This window comes from Neopelma chrysocephalum, unplaced genomic scaffold (genome assembly GCF_003984885.1).
Source record: "Neopelma chrysocephalum unplaced genomic scaffold, ASM398488v2 Primary Assembly neopelma1_22b, whole genome shotgun sequence".
NCBI lineage: Eukaryota > Metazoa > Chordata > Aves > Passeriformes > Pipridae > Neopelma > Neopelma chrysocephalum.
Genome location: NW_020897690.1, coordinates 20,107,342 through 20,133,891, shown reverse-complemented (window position 1 = coordinate 20,133,891; position 26,550 = coordinate 20,107,342). Strand labels below are relative to the sequence as shown.

General features: G+C 34.3%; 1 protein-coding gene across 11 annotated transcripts in view; it reads left to right on the top strand.

Moving 5' to 3' along the window:
- DNAH5 (dynein axonemal heavy chain 5) overlaps positions 1-26,550 on the top strand; it is a 128,809-nt gene that overhangs the window by 72,926 nt on the left and 29,333 nt on the right. For 9 of the 11 annotated variants that reach the window (XM_027681587.1, XM_027681580.1, XM_027681557.1 and 6 more), the window contains 17 exons: positions 468-614; positions 2,262-2,503; positions 7,352-7,528; positions 7,688-7,892; positions 8,379-8,521; positions 9,242-9,376; positions 10,905-11,027; positions 12,084-12,297; positions 12,928-13,151; positions 14,925-15,120; positions 16,773-16,945; positions 19,444-19,574; positions 20,536-20,689; positions 21,367-21,634; positions 22,221-22,452; positions 24,004-24,118; positions 24,361-24,537. In XM_027681587.1, the coding sequence (XP_027537388.1) occupies positions 468-614; positions 2,262-2,503; positions 7,352-7,528; positions 7,688-7,892; positions 8,379-8,521; positions 9,242-9,376; positions 10,905-11,027; positions 12,084-12,297; positions 12,928-13,151; positions 14,925-15,120; positions 16,773-16,945; positions 19,444-19,574; positions 20,536-20,689; positions 21,367-21,634; positions 22,221-22,452; positions 24,004-24,118; positions 24,361-24,537 (3,056 nt within the window). The remainder of the gene's footprint in view (positions 1-467; positions 615-2,261; positions 2,504-7,351; positions 7,529-7,687; positions 7,893-8,378; positions 8,522-9,241; positions 9,377-10,904; positions 11,028-12,083; positions 12,298-12,927; positions 13,152-14,924; positions 15,121-16,772; positions 16,946-19,443; positions 19,575-20,535; positions 20,690-21,366; positions 21,635-22,220; positions 22,453-24,003; positions 24,119-24,360; positions 24,538-26,550) is intronic. The other 2 variants (XM_027681572.1, XM_027681564.1) reach the window with 2 other exon arrangements.

The following is a 26,550-nucleotide window of genomic DNA, read 5'->3' as shown; positions in this document are numbered from 1 at the left end:
TGCCAATATCTTATACTTACCTATTCCAAGATGTATGCAAGTGCACAGCTGGGCAAAATTAAAAAAAACAATCAGTCATGTGGAGCATCTGTCTGTTATTTAGTCATTGGGTTTTAAAAATGTGCATCCAAACCAAAGGCTTTAAAGCTCTATTGTGTGATAAGCCTTCAAAATATTAAAATAAACCTCAAATAAATTTTAATTGCTGCTCTTCTGTTCCCCATGAAGCTATGAAATGTGAATTATACTTTCAAAAGTTTCAGACCTTTGTTCTACTTTGTTTCGATGGCTCCCGTTAGCAAATGTTGATGTATAGCAAGAGATAAGTTTTCCAAGTAAATACACAACATCTTATAATTGTGAATGCATATTAAAGCATACATTTGGATGTAATAATTTTAAATTACTTGAAGTTCTCTGACTGCTGAAAAGAAATATGAAAACTAACTGATGATCTGCCTTTGCAGATTGTGGACAGCCACATCGTGAAATGAGAATGAATCCTAAAGCTATAACTGCTCCGCAAATGTTTGGACGTCTTGATGTGGCAACAAATGATTGGACAGATGGAATATTTTCAACACTCTGGAGAAAAACTTTAAGAGCCAAGAAAGGTATAATGAAAAACACTTCCCTCCAAAATGAAACAAGAAAAACCAAGCTGCTCTATTGTAAATGATTTATGTTCAAACCGTCTAGTGTAACAAATACTATTTCACTGAATTTGCTAAACCCTCTTTTTTGCATATTAAGCGCTTGTATGGAAGAAAAGTGGAAGGTAAGAGTCAGTTCTCCCAATACTGGTATATTATAAAAAATTTTGATGCTGTCAGGATTTCTATCTGTTCTGCAGCTGCCATATTAAAAGGGAGTGAATCTCATCAGCTAGCCCTGCACATATCATAGTCCATCTCAAATGGCACTAGAGAATTCTGTTTAGGCAACCAACTTCTGCCTAAAATAATGCTAACATATATTCTTAGACTGCTATATTAACTAAAAGATTGACCTTGGTACTTTGATGCTAGATAGATTCTTCTTTGTTTTGTCTGAAAATCTGATCTGTATGTGATCTTATCATTAGGCCTTAAGGACAAATGGGAAAAATAAAATAAAATCCTGACATTTGTTGCATTATTTTCATACAAAAATTCTTAGTCTTCAAGAACATAGATATTTTTAAAATAGAAAATATATTTAAATTTAATTTTGTTGGGTATTGTCTCAAATCTAAAAATGTAGCACCTTTGAGAATGTAGCATAGCATTAACTGTTGAATTTTTAGTTTTTTCTCTTCAAGATGAAGTAAAAATTAGCATACTCATATGACTTCCTCAGATTCACTCTTTGCAAAAATTCTGTAATGTCTCTTTATGAATCAAAATCCAGACCATCTCATGCTTGAGATGCCTGAACTGTAGTTGTAAAAAGCCTCTAAATAAAAAAAGTTTATCATCTGGAACCTCTTTGGTTCATACCTAGCAATTCTCCAAGCCATCTAGATGTAGATAGTAAGTACTCATTCTGAAGGCACATCTCAGATTAAAGGGCTATCTAGCAATGCACAGCGGGGCTGTCTGCTCCCGAAGGGATGGGGAGCCAGAAGCCAAGGTGGGATCTCTTTCCAACCAGAGCCTGTTGCTCAGTATCCAAGTGAGGTGATCAGAACAGAGCCAGACACTCCTAGGAAACAGAGAGAGGCTGTAAGATACATTTCTGTTACTAGATGGAAAGCAAAGGAAAAACTTAAAAGGGAACTGGATCAAGTTTACGAGCAGAACAAACCTCAAGAATCTTCCTCTTGGAAGGTATTTGAAAGAATGATTTTTCAAGTGTTTTTTTCATTTGATTCGTCTACATTTATGCAAACTCTTTGGAAACAAAGGAATGCTGTTTAAATTTAAATATTTCTATAGCTCTTATCTTCTTTATGTTGTTTTATGTAACTCAAAATAAACCTAATATATTACTGTCTTGAAGACTGGATCCATAAAACTCTTTCAGACTATTAAAAACTGATGACTTATGCTGATGACACTTTATGTATTGAACAATGGATAATAATTATCAATAGGTGACAAAATGAAGTACTTAATTGAAACTGAGTAATGGAAAAGGTAATTGTATTAAAATCTGAGATTCTAGCTGTGTACATGAATTCAGAATTAGTTAAAAATTTGTTTGCAGAGATAAGAAACTGGCCCTTGAAAGAAACCAGAACTTCCTCCATTGGCTTTTTTATCTGTTATTCTGGATTATAGGTGACCACATCTGGATAGTTCTTGATGGTCCAGTTGATGCTATTTGGATTGAGAACCTTAATTCTGTCCTGGATGACAACAGAACTCTGACACTAGCAAATGGTGATCGGATACCTATGGCTCCAAATTGCAAAATAGTCTTTGAACCTCATAATATTGATAATGCTTCTCCAGCAACAGTTTCAAGAAATGGGATGGTATTCATGAGCTCATCAGTTCTCGACTGGAGTCCTATTCTTGAGGTACAATAGCTAAGTGATTGATTATGTATTGGAAGTTTTACCGGTTATTTGTTCAACCTTTCACTGTTGTTACTTTAGACCTATTCCTATTTTTGTGCCTTTTGCTATGAAATAGCTTTTACACTGTATAAACTTATAGATCAGTACTTTAAATAGCAATGTTTCTGGTAGTTTATACAAGAATGAATGATTTTTTAAGGACCATAGTTAATATATTACACTATTAAAAACATGTCTATTTCACTTTGAGACAAATTTATAATTGAAAGTATTTTATGCAATTGAAGAACAACTCAGTTGTCGGAATACCAACTACCTGGCAGCCCCTAGTACAGCTTTAGACCAAGGAAGAAAAAAAGACTAAACAAACTGATTCAGGAATCTTTAAATCCTCAATAAAATAAATATAAGTACTGTTGATATTTCTTAAAATTAATTGCAGTTGGGATTTAGAACCAGAAATAAAGTCAATGCAGCATCAAAGTATGTAATTTTTAAATTGATGTTCTCACTTGGCTGTCTGTTAACATTTCTAGAAGCAAAATATCTGAAGAACTGAGCAGTAGTTGCTGTCTCTCTGGCGTGGAATGAATAATTTAGAAAAGCAGAACATGTTTTGGAGTCAAAACCAGCATATAACATATTGAACTATCAAACGGATTTTTTTTTTGTATTATCTTCCAAAAACCAGTAAAAATCAATCCTAGTCTTGTTTGAATGCTAGTAATGATGTAGTGGATGATACATTTTGAGACTTGAGCATGCTGGGTTTTTTTCACGTAGCAAAAATGTTGGTAAAGATGAAATGTAAGAGTTCTCAGGAATCTACCTAATGTTCCATAGTTATATGTTTCAACAAAACTTTCAGCATTAATTTCAGTTTTCTTCCCTTTTAAGAAAACAATAGAGAAAATACCAGTAAAAAAAATAAAAGTTGGTTTCTGATTATTATTTTATTCTTAAGCCCTATATTGATTTAGAACTGTATTGGTGAAGTAATTAATCCTCAGGATTAACACTTCTAAAAAAACTGAATTAAAAGAAATATTATTTTATTTTCTCTGTATATTTTCTTGTCTATTCCATCTTGTTGAGTATGTTTTGTTGACATTATTTTGCTTTGATAAAACATGTCCTGAGTATCAAAAATGAAAACTTCCATGTGGCTAAGACACTGATTCCTGCAATCATATAGATAATTACTTAATTACCTTCTCCCAAAAACCAAGTTAATATACATTTCTTCAGTATAATCCCAAATTAAATTCCTTTATATTGGCTTTAAACTTTAATTTTAAGCTAGGAATAATTTCCTGTTTATGAAATTACAATACCATCCAGGCCCTTGTAGTGTATTTATCGCTCTACTTTTCAGACTCAAAAGAACTGGTTACTATGAGCCAACAGACTAAATTTTACTGTCCTTCTTTCTAGCAGTTATCACATTAACAAATTTTTTGAAATAATTTTTAAAATTAATGTTTCAAAATCTCATTCTGTCATTTCATTTTTCAAATCAAATGGAATTCCTATGGAAAATGCAACTAATCTTCACCTATATAATGTCACTTAAGTAGCCCTATGAAAATACAGTTGGCTTCATATTAACTTTCAGATATCAGCCTTTTGTAGTGGTTACTCTATGTTATTCGTAGCTTTCTTATTGTTTTAACCCATAAAGGTTCTCATGCTTGCAAGTTTTATATAACTTGCTTGTTTATAACCAGATTCCTCGTCCATAAATCCCTGATTTGTCTGGCAATGGAGAAAAGTTGGCATGCCACAGGCCGTGGTCTGTGGCACTACCTGTGTCCACCGTCCTTAGTGCCTTAGAAGTTTCAGCACAAACATAAGTCAAAAGAGAAAGTATGCTGCTGTACAAGCCCTGAGTGCCAGGCAGTGCCTGGTGCCTCCTTTTGGGTCTGGAGACAGGAACTCCTCTGGGGAAAGTATGCCCAGGACATGGCATTTGGAACAGAAACTATCAAGATGAGGAAGGCCGTAAACTTGTGATTTCTGGCAAGAGAGACAAGGTTTCTTTTCCATGTGCAGATCTGAAATGGCGGGTCAGGTATAACACCCTGAAAATAGGTGAGGAGCATCAAGACCCACTAGGGAAGGCAACAGAAGCCAGTTTAACCATAACCACTTAAGAGGAAAAGGAGTGGGGATTGTCATCAGAGACTCCTTCCTGTATCAGAAACACCCATGTTCTATGACTTATTGCCTATGGAGGTTTATTTGTGAAATACTAAGGGTTGCTGCAGAGGATCAATTATATATTTCCCTAATAGTGGCTGGAGCTTTCCCTTTTAGAATGATATTAAATCACATGGAACTGTCTGTTCAATCTTAGCTCTTAGCTATACTTTGGAATCATCACTAATTAATTTGATAAGTTCTTTTGTCAAGTCCAAAATGTTTGTATTCTTATTAGGAAAAAACATGTTTAATAGGTTTCCTAAAAATTTGACTGGTAAAACTTCAGTTTTACCAATGCAGGTACAGGCAACCAACACAAGTGCCTTATGTATATTACTGCCAGGGTTTACCTTTTTTAAATTTTTTAAACTAATATGGATACTTGGGAAAGTGTAATTGTAAGTGTCCTGCATCTAGAACAATGGCTGCCATGTTGTTCCACTTTTGTTGTTTCTTTCGGTGCCTACAACACTGCATAGGGCCTCCTGATGTTAGTTCTCTCCTTGCATTGGTTAATTTGTAGAAAACCACTTCTTGAATGTTTCAGCTTACATTGTGCTATAGATTCATCTGCAAAGACAGCAGAAACAAAGAAAAACATTTTATTTTGCATTATCAGTTGTGATTTATCTCCTCACTTTGAAGTGATATGCAGACAAAATTTAGTTGTGTCGAAGTAAGTGTTGTATGAAAGTAGTTTCCCTTAATCCATAACCTTTTGCTTTTCATTTATTTTAATGGTAGCAAGAGTCTAAAGGAAAACTTTTTTGTTTGTTTGTTTTTGCCTTTGGATATAACATAGAGAAATTATGTTCATTTCACCATGAAACAACCCTTCCAACCTCCCTTCCTTTCCCCCTTGAAAAATTTGCTATAAAATTTCAGCCTGTGGGTATTTATAATTTGATCCAATAGCATTTATTTGTTTTTTTCATTTGGTCTTACTTCATAAATAAAATATCTTGATGGATCTTTCAGTATACCTCCCTTTAAATCTATTTTGTGATGCAATATACTACGTATTTCAGCAGGTCAGGGTAGATGTTAACCTTGCATTGTTCAGTATAGGATTTCCTTACTTTTGTAATAGAATTAAGTGGAGTTTTCTTTTTTACTTTTCTAATTCTCAGAGGCTGAATGAAACATAATATTTGTTGATATTTTGGAAGAACTTTGAAAAAAAAAATTAAAGCCAAATATGGATAACTTAGGAAGTTGTTGCATATATTTAGATTTTCAATCCTTACAATTTTTGAGCAACTAAATATGACTGCCTATTGAGATGCACTATTGTGACGTGCAACTTCCAAGTTCAGTGAAATAGATCTCAAGCTTTTCATGTTGCTGTTCTCGTGTAATGTATTTCTTAAGCAGATTTTGTAAAGTGATCAAAGGTATTTGATCCATTACTCATAAGCCTTCTCCAAAGCAAGAACATCTTATTAGCATTTATACTTACCCCTAATATCTTTTTAACAATTGGTGAAGTTCTGGGTATCTGTTTTAAGTGCTTCTGCCAATTAATCATTAGCACTTTGTTTTCCACTCTAGTAAGTTTTTCATATATATACCTATTTTTAACCAGTCCCAGAGTTTTTTTACTTTGAGAAGTAAAATGTAGAATTTCAAAATATTATGAAGGTAGTGGAAAGTGTAGAAAAGAATCATAGAAGCACAAAATAGTGGAGGTTGGAAGGGACCTCTAAAGATGGTGTAGGTGAATATAGCTCACTCAAAGCAGTCATCTAGAGTAGGTTGCTGAGGCCTGCATCCTGTTGAGTTTTGAGATGGATAGAGACTCCAGAAGCTCACTGAGAAACCTGTTCAGTTTTTAACCACCCTTGCAAAAGAAAAACATCTTATGTTTAAAGGGAATTTATTTGATTTCAATTTGTACCAGATTTCGTTTTGAGTTTTGGGGAAGAATCTACAAGTGTTTTTGCTGGTGCTCATATTTTATGTAGGAAATAAATTCATAGGATGTAAATGAGAAGTATTGTGCCACACAGATGAGAGAAAACTTAAAGGTAACTCAAAGGAGCATGTTACTACTTTTAGTTAAAGGCATGAAAGAACAAATCCTTTTCTGTGATCTTAAGAAGTGGGTAGTTTTACTTAGGTTTTGTTTATCCAGCATTACAGATACTGAGATACACAGTAAAAACACTACACACACCAGCAGACATCTCCCCTGATGGCCTGACTTTTTTTCTGCAACTGCCAGATGTTTCTGGAGTATCCTGTATTGTTTTCCTGGTTAGAAATAATGTTGTGCAGAATAAATCAAACTTGTGTCCAGTAAATATTATATTCTTTCTTTGTAGAGTTTTTGCATGCTTTTTACAGCTGTTGTGATTAAGAAATATTTGAAAATAATGATTTTTGTGCTGTTGAAAGCTTTAAAGTGCTTTTCCTCTTCAGTGTTCATCTTTAACATCCTGTAGGAATTATGCATACCTGGGTAAAGTTTGACCTCCTAGCTAAACCCTGCCCAACAGGCAGAGAATCTGAGACATGCCCTCTCCCCTCTTTTCCCCCCAGGAAATCAACTTTTGATGCTTGTTGAACCTTTTGAATTACTCTACTTGAATTTAATGAGACTTGTATTGGGAACTAAATTTCTTTTCTCGACATGCTTTGCAACAGGGATTTTTGAAAAGATATTCCTTCCAAGAAGCTGAAATTCTACGTCAGCTGTATTCTTCATCGTTCCCAGACTTATACTGCTTCAGCATTCAGTCTCTGCATTGCAAGACTGAGATGTTGGAAGCCTTTGTGATTATGCAGAGCATTAATATTCTGCAGGGCCTTATCCTGCCTAAGGTAAGTAGTGTGGATTTTTTTAGTTTTACTTTATCTGTCTGTTCATTGAAGACATACGGAAATTAAAATATGACTGAAGGCTTTTAACCTGATGTTACTAATGATTATCAAGTAGAATTTTCAGGCTATTGAAAGTAAAAACCTAACTCAATCCTTCAGGAGCAAGGTGGAGAATTGACTCCAAAATACTTGGAAAGGCTGTACATCTTCTCTCTCATGTGGAGTGTAGGAGCATTGCTAGAACTGGAGGACAGATGCAAAATGGAGTACTGGCTTCGAAACCATGCAACAATAAAGCTTGATCTTCCCTGTATCCCAGAAGGCAGTGAAGATACAATGTTTGATTATTATGTGGCATCCGATGGTTAGTAACCCATCTGGGTCATATGGGTTAAAATTTAAAAGTAATTTTTAAATTGGGCTTCTTTCAAAGAATTATTTAAGAAGTATTTTGTAGCTTACTTTCTTTTGCGTCCCTTAGCAAGTTTTGTTTTACAGCTATATTTTACTGGTGATGTTGTGTTAAGTTTTTTCCTTATTTCCAGTGAGAAGTCAGAATGTGAATATGTTGCTACAGAAAGCTGCATGGACTTTGCTATGATGAATTGTCAAGTGAAGAAAAACAGTCAGTCTTTGTTGTTGACATACTTTATGTAGGAAAGAGGACTAAGCCTCTTAGATACAATTTGAGAGATTCTATGATTATATGATTCTATAATTTTGGTCTGAATATACAGAGTGGGATTGGTGTGAGATGGAAGCACTGACAGATGAGTCAGCTCAATGGAAAACAAGGGGAGCAATGATGCCTTGTATTTCTAAAACATTAACTTAATTTCTTTCTTATTAGGTAAATGGAGGCACTGGAATACATGTGTTGAAGAGTATGTATATCCCAGTAGTGGTATGCCAGAGTATGGCTCCATTCTTGTGCCTAATGTTGACAATGTGAGAATGGATTTCCTTATTGAAACCATTGCAAAACAGGGCAAGGTACTTTTTCTCTATTTCACATCAAAATAGTGCATGATAATGGTTTTGAATTAGAAGTGAAATATTATGTTATTGAAAAGGATGAAATTCGTTTTTTTAAATTGAAAATGGTGTTTCCTGAAGCTGCATTAGTGTAAATGTGCTTAAACTCTTTGAGTACTCACTGTTCCATACTTTTCTGTCTTCCCCTCACCCATTCTTTTTGTAGTAGAAATAACTGTAATACAACTGAGATTAGATCAGAACACAATCATTTTTTTCACGTATCTGTTGGAGAAGGAGAAGCGCATAGAGCAGCAGACTCATATAAGACTCTACTGATACGAACTCTGCCAGCATGGGGCAGTTACAGAGTTTATGTAACTTTAGGTTTTGCAACCCTGTTCTTCACCAAAACAGTGTTACATAGGCAATTGAAGTCTTTCAGACACTGAGTCTCTAGACAATACACTCTTTTTCAAATAATCAACTCCTTTATGGAAAAATGCATTAGTTTGGTTGTGCTGACTGACATGACCATTAACTGCAAATATTTTTAATTTGTCAGGCCTGAAAAGTCTATGAGACATTAACTATTTTGCTTCTGAACCCTTGTTAAGAACTCACTTTAAATAGCTTTTCTAGTTTCTTTTCAGTTTGGAAGCTAAATGGGATTGCTGAGCCTTTGCCGAGACACTCGGCTTTTGTGTTTCATCTTATTTCAATGTTGTCTTTGTCTAGGCTGTCCTACTAATTGGTGAGCAAGGAACTGCAAAGACTGTTATCATCAAAAGTTTTATGACAAAATATAACCCTGAAAGCCACATGGCTAAGAGTTTGAATTTTTCATCTGCAACTACCCCATTAATTTTCCAGGTATAGTAGTCATTAATCTTCTAATGCAACGTGGCTGGTTTCAGAGAATGTTCTGAGAATTTGCCAGGAGAATGCTGCTGAAAGTGACTCTGAACAACAAATGATTCTGACCTGCTCAAATGGTCGAAGTGTCCTAACACATGGTTTAAGACTTCTGTAATAAACATGTTCCATTCATGTAGTTATTGAGCTGTTCTTGGACTGTTAAAACACCATGCGTATTATTTTCTTCTTCACATGTAATGTTTTTGTGTCAAATGTATCAGTTCTCACTAACTGGGAAGAGCTGTCAGATTTCACTAAACGCCATGGGTAAAATAAGTTCTACCCACAACAATCTGTCATAAAAAGTGTGCTGTCTGCAATTTAAATTTCTGTAAATTCAATTACTCATTAAAAAAGTAACACATGCAGTGCAGCTGCTCTAAGTTCACGTATGAATACTTAAATGCCAAACTATACTGCCTGTCCAGATTTCTACTGAGCTAATTTTAATTATTCCAAGTGTCTTTAATCTGGTGGCAATATATATGGGAAATATTTTTAATGAAGTCTGATATGCCAAGCAAAAGCACTATCTCTAATCAGAAGTGCTATCTATAAGCTTGATACATCACCTATCATCTGGCTCTATACCACAGTAGAAACTATTAACATATTTAATATATAAGAATGTAATTCTGGTCTAAATTTCCTTAGTATTTTTCCTTCTATTGATTGGGCTACAAGCAAAAAGTAATGTATTTTTATTAAATAAATGTAAATTTGATTGATGATAGGTGAGAGTCGGATGATTAAGATATGTGAAATAGATATGCAAGACTAACAGTCAAGTCTCTGTTAACAATCTAAACCAAAATATTGTCTGTTACAACACACGTGCTTTAAAATTATAAAATTTTGGTCTAACTAGTGCCACTTGTGTAAGAAGACAGGAGCCTAGGCACAGTGCAAGAATTCATATATTTAGGTTTATACTGAAGAATAACTATGCATGGTTAAGTGAGCTTTCATTTGGTATAGAATAAATAAAAACTGGATCTTAAGAAGAACAGAGAAATGGAAAGATAATGAGAAGAACAGTAGAAGTAAGTCTACTATTAGGCAAAATTATTTCATCAAGTCTATTTATGTATGTGAGTTTAATTATCACTGTATGCTTTTATGAAGTACATTGATACATGCTGGAAAGGTCTCCTGGAATCACATCTTTAATTTAATCTTTATTGCTAGTAACCACCAAAGTTGCTGATAAATGAATAAAATGAAAGTTTGATATGTATTCAAATTTGTGAAACTGTTAGGGATGGTTGTCTATTCTAGACATTTGTTGTATTTAATATCAGCCTAGTGTTGCATAGCTTGGGATTTCAGACACTCCAGTTCAACTAGCGCAATTACCTCCTGTCTTGTCTGAACCTTACTTAGTAAAATTTTATGTAACAGAACCATCAGTATGTTTAAATGACTGAATCTTGTATGAAAGGAAATGCCCTTTGTAACTATGCTGCTAATTGCTTTCTAACAGCGTACGATAGAAAGTTATGTGGACAAGCGGATGGGCACAACTTATGGTCCACCTGCAGGCAAAAAGATGACAGTCTTCATTGATGATGTGAACATGCCCATAATAAATGAATGGGGAGATCAGGTTAGTTTGTAAAAGAAGAAAAAAGAAGACAAAAGATATTTTATTTCTTTTCTTGCTACACCATAAAATTGGCTGCTCAATCAGTCAGAAGAGGGTAAATTTGATATGTAGTACTTTATCTTTAAATGGTCATTTTAAAGAACCCATCTACATTACATTGTCATGAATTAATTAAAAATAAATATACTGACTACAAGAAGCAGTTTGAGTACTTCTTAAAACATACCTATATCATTTTAGTAATATTTTTTACCAAAACTCCTTTGTTAATTAAAAAAAAAGGGAAATTGGCATGCAAACTGTGATAGCAAACTGACATTGTGGACAATAATTAAAATACTGTGAAAATTTAGAGGTAAGGAGTGTCTTTTCTGCTTTAGAAAAAATGGAAGTAATCTTTATGTACATTGGCAAGATTGTTCCAAAGTATATTGCTTTGGAAACTAATGTTAGAATTTCTATAGAAGTATAGTTGTAGAATGTACAGTCTGTGGGGTGGTTTCAGCTGTCAAACAGAAAAGCAAGGTGTTCATTTATGGCTAAAGAAAAGGATCTTGCATTCTTTTATATGAGACTAATTCTATGTTTGCAGCTTGAAAACCATACTTGTAATTGCTACAATAAAATTTAATAAAATTTAATAAAATTTACAATAAAATTTAATAAAAATATTTTGTATCATTTGCAACATGTAAAGATGCATCAGTTTAGGCTTGATTAGAACAAACTGGAAAATTTGTGTTAAAAGAGATTCCAGCATATATAGAAATCATGCAGTGTTCAAGTGAGAATAAATTATAGTATGAATGATTAGTTCTAAACTAGGGATTCCCCTCTACTCCCAGGATTTTTGTTCATGGATATTACCAATGGAAAGGACAATCCAAATGTGTTTATTCCTAGCAGTGCATTTTTGTTCTGAAGCAAATAAACAGGGGGTTGGGTGAAAAATAATGATATACTCTTTATTAGGTCTTTCAAGTATGTAAGTATGTTTTGTATTTCATTTAGTTGTATGTATAATATTCTGTTATGTAAAACCTGGTTATTTTACAGGTCACTAATGAGATACTTAGGCAACTGATGGAACAGAAAGGACTGTATAACCTGGAAAAACCTGGTGAATTCACCAACATTGTGGACATCCAGTTTTTGGCTGCCATGATCCACCCTGGGGGAGGTCGCAATGACATTCCACAGAGGCTGAAGAGACAATTTTCTGTGTTCAACTGTACTCTGCCTTCTAATTCTTCTATTGATAAAATTTTTGGTAAAGGGAATTACCTTTGTATCCATCTCATTTTTGAAAATAGTAATTGATTTTTCTTTATCCTTCTATTTATAAATGTTATGGTTAAAATTGAGGCTTAATCCCACTCTGATTTGTTTACTAGCACATTTTCCTTCAGTAATCACTCCCCATCTGTAATGTCATTAATCGGTAATTTTTTCAGGTCCAGTCACATCTCTCAATCAATTGGTATGCTAAGTGTTAGTAAGAATGACATGAAGGTATCATTGTTGCAGTGACAATGCTAGAGAGATGCTCATGTGCTACTGGTGCTAAGAATAAGTGACTAATGTCTAGACTTTCACAAAGGACAGGATCATACTGGTTTCTCAGAAAAGATTAGCTATTCAAAGGCAGTGGAAGCTATTTTGGGAGAAAAAAGAACATTTTAATGCACAGTTAATTAAAAGCTAAATAACCGGTGAGCAAGCTGGTGGCCGAATGGTGTTAAGAACAGGTGAATCAAGATTTGAATAAAGACTGGAAAGCCATTTCAACAAACTGGAAAAGGTTTTGGGGATTAAAAAAAAAAGAAAAAGAAATTTCAGATGATCATTGCTCTTAGTATTGCCCTAGTGTGTTTTTAAATTGGCAGTTTTTTCCCCCCAGGTGTAATTGGAGAAGGGCACTACTGTAGTCAGCGTGGATTTTCAGATGATGTGAAGAAAACAGTAGCCAAATTGGTTCCATTGACACGCAGACTGTGGCAGATTACCAAGCTAAAAATGTTGCCCACACCAGCCAAGTTTCATTATGTCTTCAACCTTCGTGACCTCTCGAGGATTTGGCAAGGAATGCTGAACACTACGTCAGAAGTGATCAATGAACCAAAGGTAAGTGCAGCACATCAGTGACTTTGTTATAATTAGTGTATAACTACTGTAGGAATGAGAGTGAAGAGTCTATCTTGGCGTTTGAGTTTGTTTTAAAAAATGTAATTTCAGTGGTTTTTTGAGGAAAAGATGTTTTAGTCCAGCTTTTATAGTACCAACTGAAATGACAGCTTTGTTGAAAACTATAACAAAACCTGATTCTTTTGCACAAGAGACTTGGCTTCTATTTTCTGTTGCTGAAAAATGCTACTTTTTTCGAAAGAATTGAGAAGATAAAATTATGAGAAGTAATGAACTTGTTTTAACCCAATGAAAATGCTTATATATTGATTAAAAGATTAAATAGTTCCGCCTTCCAATTATTGTCTTGCGACTTTCCGTCACTACCTATTATCTGTCTAATAAATGATTTCTGGCTTATGGTTTAAAAGGAAGTAGTAGTAACAAGTCATACTGATGTTTTTGTTCCATAATCTATCTTTCTTCGAGAAAAATATAATTTCTCTTTTAATTGTTTTAAGGTAAAGTTATCTAGAGTATTGGGCTCTGAAACATGAAGTGCTGAAGAGCAATGTTTATGGTAGTTATGAAAAATTTTGTGGCATTTGTGTTATATAATCATTTCATGTTTAATGTACATCCCTACTTGATGAATGGGCTCCTGAATTGTACTGCATTTAAATTTTAAATTTTAGAATGGATTTTAATTTCTGAAGCTAAAAATATAGAGCACTAAGATATATGTATATATATTCTCAATTAATAATCTTCTGAAGTATAACAAACAATTGCTCAAAATGTGACTGTATAAATTTACATTTTAGTTCTGAGACTTGACACAGTATGTGGTGCTGTAGGCTGAAACAAAAGGTCTTCAAGGAGTACTTGGAGTTTTTTTCTACTACTGTGTAGCAATAGCATGGGTCTGAAACAGTGCTACTAGTATTAAGAACCTGGCAGGTTTTCCTCCTGCATCCTGTGACCAAACTGAAGGACTTGAAAGGTATATTGAATTTGGAGAAGGAATAATATAAACACTTATACTTTTTTGTGGGTTTTTTTTGTTCTCTAACTACTTTGGCTGTAGTATTGGTAGTTAGAAAAGTGGTTTATCAGTACATAAACATGTGTTAACAGGTGTGGATATGGTTTTAGGGCTAGAGAAATAAAATCTTCGTTGGTAAATGCACTTTAGTTTGGAATACTAGATAAAGGCTCCTTGCACAGTTAACTGAATGTAGACTTAAGTTGGTATTGGGCAGAATAAGAAGCTCAAGATATGTCTTCTGAAAAACCCCCCAAAGTACTATTTTTTTTTCTAAAGTTAATATGATTTTTAGATAAAGAAATAAAGGCTTTTAAGTTGGTATGGCTTCTTTGCAAGCCTAATGGGCTCCTCAGTACAAGTGAGACCTGGAGCTCCTTGAGCGGGTCCAGCAGAGTGCAACAAAGATGATTAAGGGGCTGGAACATCTGTCTTACGAGGAAAGGCTGAGGGAGCTGGGCCTATTCAGCCTTGAGAGAGACAACTGAGAGGGGATCTCATTAGTGTGTATAAATATCTAAAAGTGGGGTGTCAGGTGAATTGAGCCAGGCTCTTCTTGGTGGTGCCAAGCACTAGGACAAGAGGCATAAACTGATGCACATGAAGTTCCATATGAATATGAGGAAGACTTAACGGTGTGGGTGAACATGCACTGGAAGAAATTGTCCAGAGAAATTGTGGAATCTCCCTCACCAAAGATATTCAATATATTTTTTTTTTGTATATAGGTGCTGATAAAACTGTGGAAGCATGAATGTAAGTGTGTTATTGCTGATCGTTTCACAACTGCGGAAGATGTTAATTGGTTTCATGCAACTGTGGCAAAACTCATTGAGGAGGAATTTGAAGAGACAAAAGCTTTGCTGGGTCATGAAATAGATGCATTCTTTGTTGACTTCTTGAGAGATACACCTGCAAGAACTGGTAAAGATGGGCTCTGATAACCAAGGAGATGACAAGAATAGTGAAGGGATATGATAATCACAGATGCTAAGAAAAATATTTCTTAAAAACGCATAATAAGTTTATGTGTAAGGGTGTCTGTTTTGTCCAGTGACATTGAAGGTAGTCTGTGTTATCAGATGTGGCATATCTTTATATTAATAGGATTTCTAAGTCTCTATTTATATCCAGGTTGTCTGTATACGAGAGCCTTACTTCCAAGTACATTTATGTGGCAGATAGACAATACGGCCAAAGAGTGATCAAAGAAGTGTGGTATGAATGACTTGAAGTGGTGGGGTTGCAGTACTGGATAAAGGATAGCAATATAGCTGCCATGGCCTAGAAATCTGGTAAAAAAATACTGGCTCTGGGCTAATACAGTACTTCTTTGGAAATAACTGTTACATAATTTTATAACACCCACAATTGATTGGCATCAATTTAGTGATGGATAGTGGAGGCAATAAAAGACTGGCATGAATGGCCAAATGCCATTTGAATCTCTTCTTGTACAATTGAAGTACTCAAAAGGCAGTGAGAAAACAAGAGGAAATGATAGGAAATATTTGATTGAAAGGAATCAAATAGAAGTAAAAGCAAACTGGTGTGAGAAAGTAAACAATTACATCCTTAAATAAGTTGCTAAACTACATCAATATAGAGAAGACTGAAATATAAGTCAGAATATATATTGAGAGGGTAAAGATTGACCTTTAATGTAAAAATTTAAATCCACACAGAAACCATCATGTTGAATTGAAAAATAAATGCAAAATGAAGAATGTGTTTCTCAAAATTCCTTGCCTTCCTTGTGACAGTTTAAATGTGTCTGCCCTGTAATGTACCTTTTAGCATGAAACTTCATCTAAATACAAAGTAGGAGGCCCTCATGTAGAAAGGTATGTTTTGTCTGCAATATAAATGTATGTTTGTCAGAGCCTTGAGAACCCCCTTGTTTTGGCTTTGAGTGAAAAGACTAACAAGTGCAATTTTGTTTGTAATTGTCCTTACAATGGGACAAAGTCTTGCCCATTATGGTGGAAGTGAAAGAGCAGGATCTGGATTTCTGAGCTCTTAAATATAAAAAAATTACATTTGGCATCAGTTTCAAATAGCCCTATGCTCAGGTTAGTGATATGTTTGCATATACTCCTATTATCTCTGGATAGTAAAAGCACAACATATTTGTCCCTGAGATAAATACACAATGATTTGAGATGAAATAGCTCAAACATCAACTTTTAGGCCTCCTAAAAAGGGACCTTACAGGGCAGACACATTTAAACTGTCACCAGGAAGGCAAGGCATTTTGAGAAATACATTATTCATTTTGCATTTATATTTCAATTCAACATGATGTTTTCTGTGTGGATATAAATATTCACATTAAAGGTCACTCTTTACTCTCTCTCAGCATGTATTCTGACTTACATTTCAGTCTTCTCTACATTGATGCCTTGTAGGCAGAGTGTACTCAGTGCTCTTGTATGTACATCTAATATATAATATTATGTATAATAAGCCTGATTCTGTGTGGTGAGACTTCTAATTATCTTCACTTATTTAGCCCCAAGACAGCCTTTGTCAATTATTTAAGCTGCTAAGGTTTTGTTATTTCCTTTTTGTTCTAGGTGAAAAACCAGAGGAAGTTAAATCAGATATTCCCAAAATCTATGAACCTATTTCCTCATTTCATCAGTTACGGAATTGTTTAAATAAGTTTTTACAAATATACAATGAGAATGTTCGTGGTGCTGGAATGGACATGGTTTTCTTTGAGGATGCTATGGTTCATTTAGTTAAGGTACAGTCTTGCTGGATTGCCATTTGTTGTTGTTCATTTGCCCTCACCTCCTGTAAGTAGAGGTATGCACGAATCAAGGTAAATTACGTCTAAAACTGAAGCAACTAATTTATTGCCAACAAATATTTGATTTATCACTCTGTGACTAGGTATTAAAACGTATTAAAAACTTTTTGGAAAATGCACTAGATGGAACTATTCTTTTATATCTATCTTTTATGTCTGGTGGGATCATGGTGCTATCTATTCTAACTCTATTTCAACCTTTCTTGTTAATTCTTCTGAGAACCCTTCCTCTCTTTGGAATGAGTCAAATGAAATTCAGGTTAAGACATAATTGGTTGCTTCTGAAGGAGTACATGCAGCAGAGCAGGAATAAATGTAGTCCAAACTTCTTTTGTAGATCCACAGTATGCTCACTACTTTTAAAATTCCTTTGAATATGGATTGAACCTGAACATAACTTTAGCACAACACAGCTTGATACAATTGTCCACACAGCATAGGTCTCATACAAAGAAGAGCCTTTTTTTCTTTTTTATACACTAACCCCCCTATTGTCTTGGTTGTATAGTGAGGTTATCTGTGTTTCTTATAATAAATTATTAAGAACTGAATATGAAATTATACCATCCCCCCAATATATTAAATATCAAAACAATTTAAATTTAATTATAGTTGGCAAACACACTGCATCTGCAGTTTTCAAAATTCTTGGGTGGATTCTTATAATTTCACGAAATTAGTCCCTTTCTTTCTAAGGTCTTCTCTGCAAAATGGATGATGTTCTGCTTTTTTTTTTTTTTCTTCACTGAAGGCTGTTATTAGGAATCTCTTCTTTGGGTAGCTAGATGGTATACCATCTACCTGAAATATTATATTAGTCTTCACTTGGATAAAATGAATATGTAGTGCTTCTCTGATTCCATATTCTTGAAAGCAGAAACAACTGTGTAGACTTCAGACAGCTTCTAAGAGAAAGCTAGATATGCACAGTTAAGGTAATGCCTAATCTGAGCTTTTGTAATAAGGCTTGAATGAATTAAAGCTGAGAGATATCTTAAATAGAGAACAAAGCTTCCAATTTATGGCTTGTGTGCCTCTGCCTGGAAAAGATCTAATAGCCATAATTGAAATGATCAGCAATATTTCAAGGGTGATGTGCAAATTAAATTTTCTTTCTCCAGTTAAATACTAAGTATGCTTAGAGTAAACCTTCATACTTGATTTTATCTTTTCTTATAAAACATTAACCTATGAAAAATAACAAGTACATTGCACTCAATATGTAAAATAAATGGGTTTAAAATTGAGGGAAATTGGCATGACTATTTTTAATAGCTTGAAAAAAAGTAATTTAGAGGAAAGGCAAGTGAATAGGTATGCCACGTTGCTTATTGACATGATGGAATTCTAGCGTTATCAAAGGGATGTTCAAGATAATAAAGAGAACAGAAGCCAATACCCTGCATCATTGCTTGGACAGAAGGGTCCAGCTGCCAACCAGATGTTTGGTATTACAGTGCTTTTGAGAGACAGCTGGCTCTGTGCTGCTCTAGGTATTAATGTGGGCTCTTCTGGGTACTGTGAGTATCTGCCCTCTTGCAACTGATGGGCTTGCAGCAAGTTTGTCTCCTGTGCATAAAGAGTATTTTCTCAGCATCAGGTATTGTCTTCTACCTGTTTCCATGTTTCATGGCATTGTGTTCTGGCTGTGAACAGTGAGACAGGTGCTGTATGCAGTTCATAATTAACGCTGAAAATCTTTTTGCTCTGAATTGTAAAGGATCTATTTGTTTACATTGCATAGTCCTGAATTGAAGGGAAATTTGAAGTAGTTGGTAGCTGCTGCCTTTTGATTTAAAAGATAAATAATAAAGTGGGAAAGAAATGGGGATCTAATTGGGAGATGTTTCACTCTGATCGAATATTCATACTGATACTGTGTGTTTTCACAGTCAAGTAAATGAGAAGCTTAACAAGTTTGATTATAAATGCAGTATTATTACCTGCTGCAGAGAATACTGAAGACTGTTTGTCCTGAATTTACTATACCTGGGACATCTTGTCTTTCTGGTCACAATGAAAGGACCTGGATGAGTCTTACCAAAGTTAGCCAGTGGTCATGGTATTGGGGAAATTATTATTTCCTTCCCAATTTTAATAATCTGTCATGCTGTGATATCACATCACTAAGAAATCACAGCTGAGATTTACTTCTACTTTGTGGAAGTGTGAGATGCAATTCTACTGGTAAATGAACATTCACACTGATGGAATCGAGTGGTTGCTATGCTATTTGGAAAGCTTACAGAAAATATTGCAAAGTACAAATATCCACTGAATATATGAATAGTAATATAGAATCCCTTAATTAAACCTTAAAATTTTCATTTTTTTCTTGATTGATAATGTAACTTTATTAATGCAGTAGCATAGAATTTTTGAGTGTGTAACTTTTACACATTGTAGCAATAAATGACTAGTATATTACACAGATTTCTCGTGTGATTCGCACTCCTCGTGGAAATGCTCTTTTAGTTGGAGTTGGTGGCTCAGGAAAGCAGAGCTTGACAAGACTGGCATCCTTCATAGCTGGCTATGATATGTTCCAGATAGTGTTAACAAGGTGAGCATTAATTGAAATTAAAGTAAATAAGTACTCTGTGCTTTAACTCTTTCTGTAAATGAAACAGGTTCCCAGTCTCTGCAGTGAAAGAAACAAGTTTACTGTAGTCTAAGTACTGTTACATAGAGTGGAAAGACATTAATATCCTTTGAGAATTGTTACATTTGCTTGATTTTCTGCAATAATTCTGAACTTTTACCATCTTTGGAGTAGTAAACTGTTTCATATGATTCACAGAGTGAGAAGGAATATTGACAGTGTCAAGTTATCTTTGTGTCTTTACACAGTACATTAAACTGTACTGAAAGTATTTGTAGGTGATATCTATCCATAATGCCTTTATGAATTTATATTATAATATTTGAAATGCTGCCTATATGAGGAAGTTGAATCCTCATCCCTGCCCTTGGTAGGAAGATCTACTTGGGAGATCGTCAGTATATGTCGGTATTTTGACTGTCTTTTCCAAGTGTATTTTGTCATATTTTTCAACCCAAAGTAGTTTCTTTTGAAATATTTCACAAAAGATAAATAAATTAAAAAAAATTATATCTGTATTATATATAGATGTATTATATATAAATACAAAAAAAATTATAAATGCTTCTCTGAATGACTTAGAATGAAAGCCTCCCAAAGTGTCTGTAGGACAAGTCAATGATCAGGAAATATTTTTGGCACTCAAATGAGATGTCATTCTAGAGAAGCTAAATTATTTTAAATCTTTTGCAACTATGTTGGCTACAGAAGAAATTGTAGCTTCACATGTAGGAATGCATATTGGTGAGGCTTTCATGAGAGGATCTATCTGAAATAAGCAGCTTTTTGCCTTAAATTCCAAGAGATTGTTTCTTACTTAAATTTGCTTGTTGGGTTTTTGGTTTTGGGGTTTTTTTTCTTTTAATCAGAAGGCTTTTTAAAAAAGAAATGAATATTTGTTCAACTGTTCTTTTTTTCATAGATCATACAACACTTTAAATTTTATGGAAGATCTGAAACTCTTATACAGAACAGCAGGAGTGCAAGGCAAAGGCATCTGTTTTCTTTTTACAGACAATGACATCAAAGATGAGTCTTTCTTGGAATACTTGAACAATGTCTTATCATCAGGAGAGGTAAGATGCCTTCTCATGTAAAACTCTTCTCCTTTTTAAAATGTATAATTCTAAAGTAAAATAACTACATTAATTTGATTATTGTTTTATATGTCAAGGATATAAAGCTTATTTCTGTAAGCTTTCAGAAACTAAAACTCAAGTGCTTTTTATCATTGGAGTATTTTTAAAAATGGAGACAATGTATTACACTAGGTTAGAGTAAGACAAGCTGTCAGGGACAAGAGGATAGCTTTAAAAAAAATTGAGACTTGGGGAACATCACTAATGTTTTAAAAGGTTGTCTGTTAAATTAACTACTTCATTAGTGAGCATTTAGTTTTTATATGGTCAATTTATGTCCAGAATGGATGGGATGGGTTTTATTGATTTTATTTATTTATTTATTGATTCAGGGTTATGTTTCAGAGTAATTACTACTAGTTATTAGAATACAAAGAGAAGAAATCAAAGCCATTGGAGAGTGGGTTTTACATTTACAGCAAGTTAAGTTTCAGTGTGTTTAGTGGAATAATTTCAGCAAAAGTTGTGGTTTAAAGGAGTGAGTGGATCCTAATAATATCAGGGTCTGAGATGTATGTCCCCTCCCACAATGGTAGGTATTTAATGTACCTTATGCTATATATTCTATGTTATATCATCTCATAAAGCATGAAAAATCTTTGTTTTTCTCAAAGGTGTCCAACTTATTTGCACGGGATGAAGTAGATGAGATCATTAATGACCTCATACCCTCCTTCAGAAAGCAACATCCACGTAGACCTCCAACCAATGAGGCTGTGTATGACTATTTCATGGCCAGAGTCCATCAAAACCTTCATGTAGTTCTTTGCTTTTCACCAGTAGGTGAAAAATTCCGAAATAGAGCCCTGAAGTTCCCTGCTCTCATTTCTGGATGCACTATAGATTGGTTCAGCCAATGGCCTAAGGATGCTCTAGTGACAGGTATGTGTAGGTTTTATCTTTGCAGATATGTAATTTTCTGATTGGTGGTCATGTAGTTATTTTAATTGTATTGAATTTTGCCAGAAGAAACTTACTTGGTTCTAAAATTTGATATAGATGTTTTCTTCTTTAAAGCTTGCTGTATTAAGCTGTTGAAATATTTCTAACAGAGGAAAGGTTTTGAACACAGTTTGAAGAAAATTTTCCCTTGAAGATGGCTTAAAGGCATTAGTAAAGAAGGCAAAAATGCTACTAAAGAAAGAGAGTATTTGTGACTGTGCCTGTGATAGGGCATACAGAGGAAGGCTGTGATTACCCAGTCTCTGGTAGCTAGCAGTTAGACAGGTTCAGGGTGAAAAAGCAGTTGCACACTTTGGAGGTGAAAGAATGACAGATACTTGGCTGTACTTTTTACTGAGAAGTGTGGAATAAAGTTCAGAATCTGATGGTGAAGAGTAAAGAAGACTGGGATTTCAGAAGCTGGGTGAAAGCCGATGTAATACATGCTGACTTGTTTTATACTGCCTTGTTTGTAAGCTGTTTTTCTAAATACTTGCTTACATTTAGGTTTTCTTTCTCTCTCAAGTATCTGAACATTTCCTGTCCTCATTTGATATGGACTGTACTGCTGATATAAAGCGGGAAATTGTGCAGTGTATGGGCTCGTTCCAGGATGGAGTGGCAGAAAAGTGTTCTGATTACTTTCAAAGATACAGACGTTCTACACATGTGACTCCCAAATCCTACCTGTCCTTTATTCAGGGATATAAAACCACATACAAAGAAAAGCATGCTGAAGTGCAAACATTAGCAAACAGGTAAACTAATCAGTTTACTACTGTCTTTCTGGAGTTTCCTTCCCCAGGTAGGTGTATTCTGATAAGTCTCATTTCAATGCATGGCTCGTCTCCTTGTACAGCAAAAAGGTGTTTTTTTAATTCCTAAAATTGTGTAAAGGTATAACTTGATCAAGTATTATAGTTGCTCTTGCCATGTAAGTTAAAGACTATATGTATTTGGAAAGGGAAAAATAGTAGCGATGTATAAAAAATTGGGGTGGTGGGAAAAGAGGTGAATATAAATTATTCCCATGTGTTTTTAGTGAGTAAAAGAAAACATCTACATGTAATTTTATAGTATATTCACAATAGCATTTAATTTACCAGAGAGCAACTTTTATTTTCTTGCTGAACAGTTGTGTCCTCCTGATATAAACATATAAGAAATACCCTTGTTGGTTTTGGTTTTGTGATCACAGAGCCTCACTTAGACTGCTGAGTTTTTTTGGTTTTTTTAAATAATTGTATATTATTAAAGTGATTTTGATATACTCATTCCTCTTTTCAGGTGCTTTATTAAACTAATGAGATCTATTTGCAGATATATCTTCATGTTAGAAACACTCAATTATAATGTAAAATTAACATTTACTGTATCAATTGGTATCACCCTTAAGAAAAATGGTCTTCTCAATTTTGAAAGATTGTCAAAAAAGAGCTGGAAACCTTTAAGAAAGACTCAAACTATTTATTTCATTTTGAAACATTCTTTGGTTCCAAAATCAATTTGAGTTAGAAATCTGTAGTTACCTTATGAGTGAAGACTTGTAAAACAGTGGGGTCTGGTCCTGTTTTCTACATTCACGTGTACCAGGTTAGTTTGTGCATGCCAATTTGATTCACTTAATCTTTGTACCTTAGTTGCATGGTGTGACAGGTGCTAAACTTTGTCTGTTCACCTGCATTTGTTCAGCTGTCCAAGTACTGCTTAGCCTTTGCAATAGCACTCTCTGTAGAGGCCACTTAAACTTGCCTGAAAAGTCCCAAGTGAAGACTTACTTTTTGATAGAAAAAAAGCACTGCTGAGGAGGCATTTTAATGCTCAATTAGAGAAGTCTTCTTGCAATACTATTTTTCTGTTACTCTTGTTTGGTTGTTTTAGTTTCTTTTCAGTATCCTCTTCAAAGAAGAAATAGCAATTTGATATAGTTCTCAGAAATTTAGTGAAAATGCTTTCTGTTGTATAGAACTCAGTCCTTTGAGTGTCAGCTTGGAGCTCAACAGGGACGGTGACATATATGGAACCAACATATAGGATTTTTATGCAGTGATAAAGACATACAGTTTGAATTAGAAGTGGGTAAAATTTCAAGCTACAGACTTTATTCATGTACTTTATTGTTCACTTTATTGATTCTGAAGACACCAGGCACTTTTGTGAAAGTTCCTGTCCAACTTTTATTTTTGGTGTAAAACATCTTTTGCTGCTGTTCATTCAGATTGATACGATTCATTCTATAGATGGAATAATTTGGAAAATGGAGTGTAAGTTACATAGGGATTTAGGTGCTTCTCGTTTTTTAACTCCAGAATAAATACTGGACTGGAAAAACTGAAAGAGGCCTCTGAGTCAGTGGCTGCTCTAAGCAGAGAGCTGGAGATAAAAGAAAAGGAACTTCAAATTGCCAATGAAAAAGCTGACATGGTATGTACAGCCTTCAAAATGTACTGCTGTTTGATTTTTTTTTCTCCTTTTGTTTCTTCTATTTTGAAAAGATCAGTCAAGTAAAGTGAAGTGTTGGAAAAAAGGGATCTTGGAGAAAGTTGTCTTGTTTGATTTTTCTGTTTTTGGAATTGACCTGATACAATTTTACAACAAAAATTAATACATTCTTTTAACTAGGTTTTTTTTTTAATATTTGGCATATGGGTTTACTCACATTCTAGGTATTGAAAGAAGTTACAGTAAAAGCACAGGCTGCTGAGAACGTGAAGGGTGAAGTTCAGAAAGTGAAAGACAAAGCTCAAGCTATTGTAGACAGTATCTCAGTTGACAAAGCCATTGCTGAAGAGAAGTTAGAAGCTGCTAAGCCTGCTTTGGAAGAGGCAGAAGCAGCCTTACAGGTTAGTATTTAGACCATGTATAACATTATTTTACTACTAAGAAGACGGGTGTCTTTGAAATATAAGATTGCAGGTGCATTGCATAGCTCTTCAGTTGACAGAAAATGTATGCAAATAAACATATGTATTTTGAGGCTGTTTAGGTTCAGTTTTGTTTTCCTTTTTTACACAAGTACCAAACCACAAATAAGCAGTTTTCAGACAAGGGCAAGTTTTAACTTTCATTTGAAACTGTAATTGATATATGATGTGTTGCAGGTTGATATTAGACCAGTAACTTAATGTTGATACTGTTATTAGACAGCTTGTGTACGAGAATGAGTGAAGAAGTGCTTTCCATGTAAAACCAGTTATAATTCCATCCAAATCTAAACCTTCTATTTTAAGTTTTCACAAATAAATTGCATTTTGAATAGGTTTGCTGGTCCACTATTTTGTGTCTTCTTAAAAAAAAATGAATATTTTTGCCTACGAATTGTAGCATTACCAATATTTCTAGCATTCACCATGGGACTTCATTTCTTTCAAAATACTCTTTTTGTGAAGCTTTTTTAATAGAATGATAACACTTTGTCCATATCTTTAAGTTGAACAAAGATTAATGTTAGTTGATCTTTTGTAATATTTTCTTTTAATGCCTGTTCAGCTGACTGTATAAGAATGTTCCTCAAGGCATTTTTCTGTGAGCAGCGCTAGTGGAATCTGAAGTATACCTATCAGAGGCTAGCAGGGAGCTGGCATCTCAAGAAACTGAGAAGAATGAAGAAAAAAACCTCAAAACAATAAATAAAAGTTTTTATGTAGATTTACTGAAAGGTTTTCCTTTCCACTTTAGAGGCTGCCAGCAGTTGTGACGGTTAAAGACTGATTTGAAGGAATGCCATGATAGTCTAGTATAGAAAAGTTTTCATGGATCTTCTGAATGTATGACTTCACTTTGAGGGAGAGATGTTTAACGATCTCTGACCGCTGTGATTCCTAAAGGGCAGAGTGGAAAAGTCTAAATGCTGGCTGATGACATGGCAGCTGGTAAGAGTGGAATAAGAGCAGATGCTAAGATCCTGATACTTAGCTACAGGAAGAAGGTTAAAAAACCAGCAACAAAACAATTAACCCGGTGATGGCTAAGTATTCTGACAAGTGAAAAAGTCCCAAGCAATGTTAACTGGTCAGTGTCTGAGGTATAAAGAGAGCACTAGTGTTCTGTGTTTGGTCCTGCATCTTATTACAGCTTGCTTTCTGACTTTGACTAAAATTGCTGAACCAAAACAATACTACTCTTCTTGAAATGTAGGATGCTAATAAATGAAAATCCAATTATAAGAGAAAGCTACACTAGCATTATTGTGAGACTTCACAATGGGGAAAGGTATTTGGGCTTAATCTTGAAATTCTTGTATTTTCTATAAGTTGCTTTGCTTGTGTCTAAAGGGGAACGGCAAACTATCGTGAAAGCAAGCCTATCAGCATGTATATATGTGTTCTCAGCATGCATTCTTTCATTCATTCAGAAACTCCTTTAAGCAAGAAAATTCTCTATATGAGTCTGCATCTTTCAAAAAATGAATCTCATAATCATTACAGGTTTGCAATTTCCATCTAGGGATTCCAATAGTAAAATTCTGCTTGCAGTTTGGACAAAAGCCTATTAAAATATTTGATAAATATAAAGGTCACTACCCATATGGAAAAAAATAAATTTGCGTTTAGCTATTTCACTCAATTTTTTACATATTTTAGGACTGGTAAATGCTATGTTAAGAGACAGGTAGGTACAGAACAGCTTATAAGCATTTTTAAACATATAATGAGATTAGTTTTTTAAAGTTTGAGTAAGAATTGTCAAAGGTCGATAAAACTTAGATGCACTTTTCCCTGTAATAAAAATAGCACACTAAATGCACAACTATAAGTAAGTAAATAAATAAATAGAAATTAAATGCAATAATTTTGCCACAATTTGGATGCTAGCAAAAAAGGTTGGGCTGAATTTCCTAACAGTCACTAAGAAAC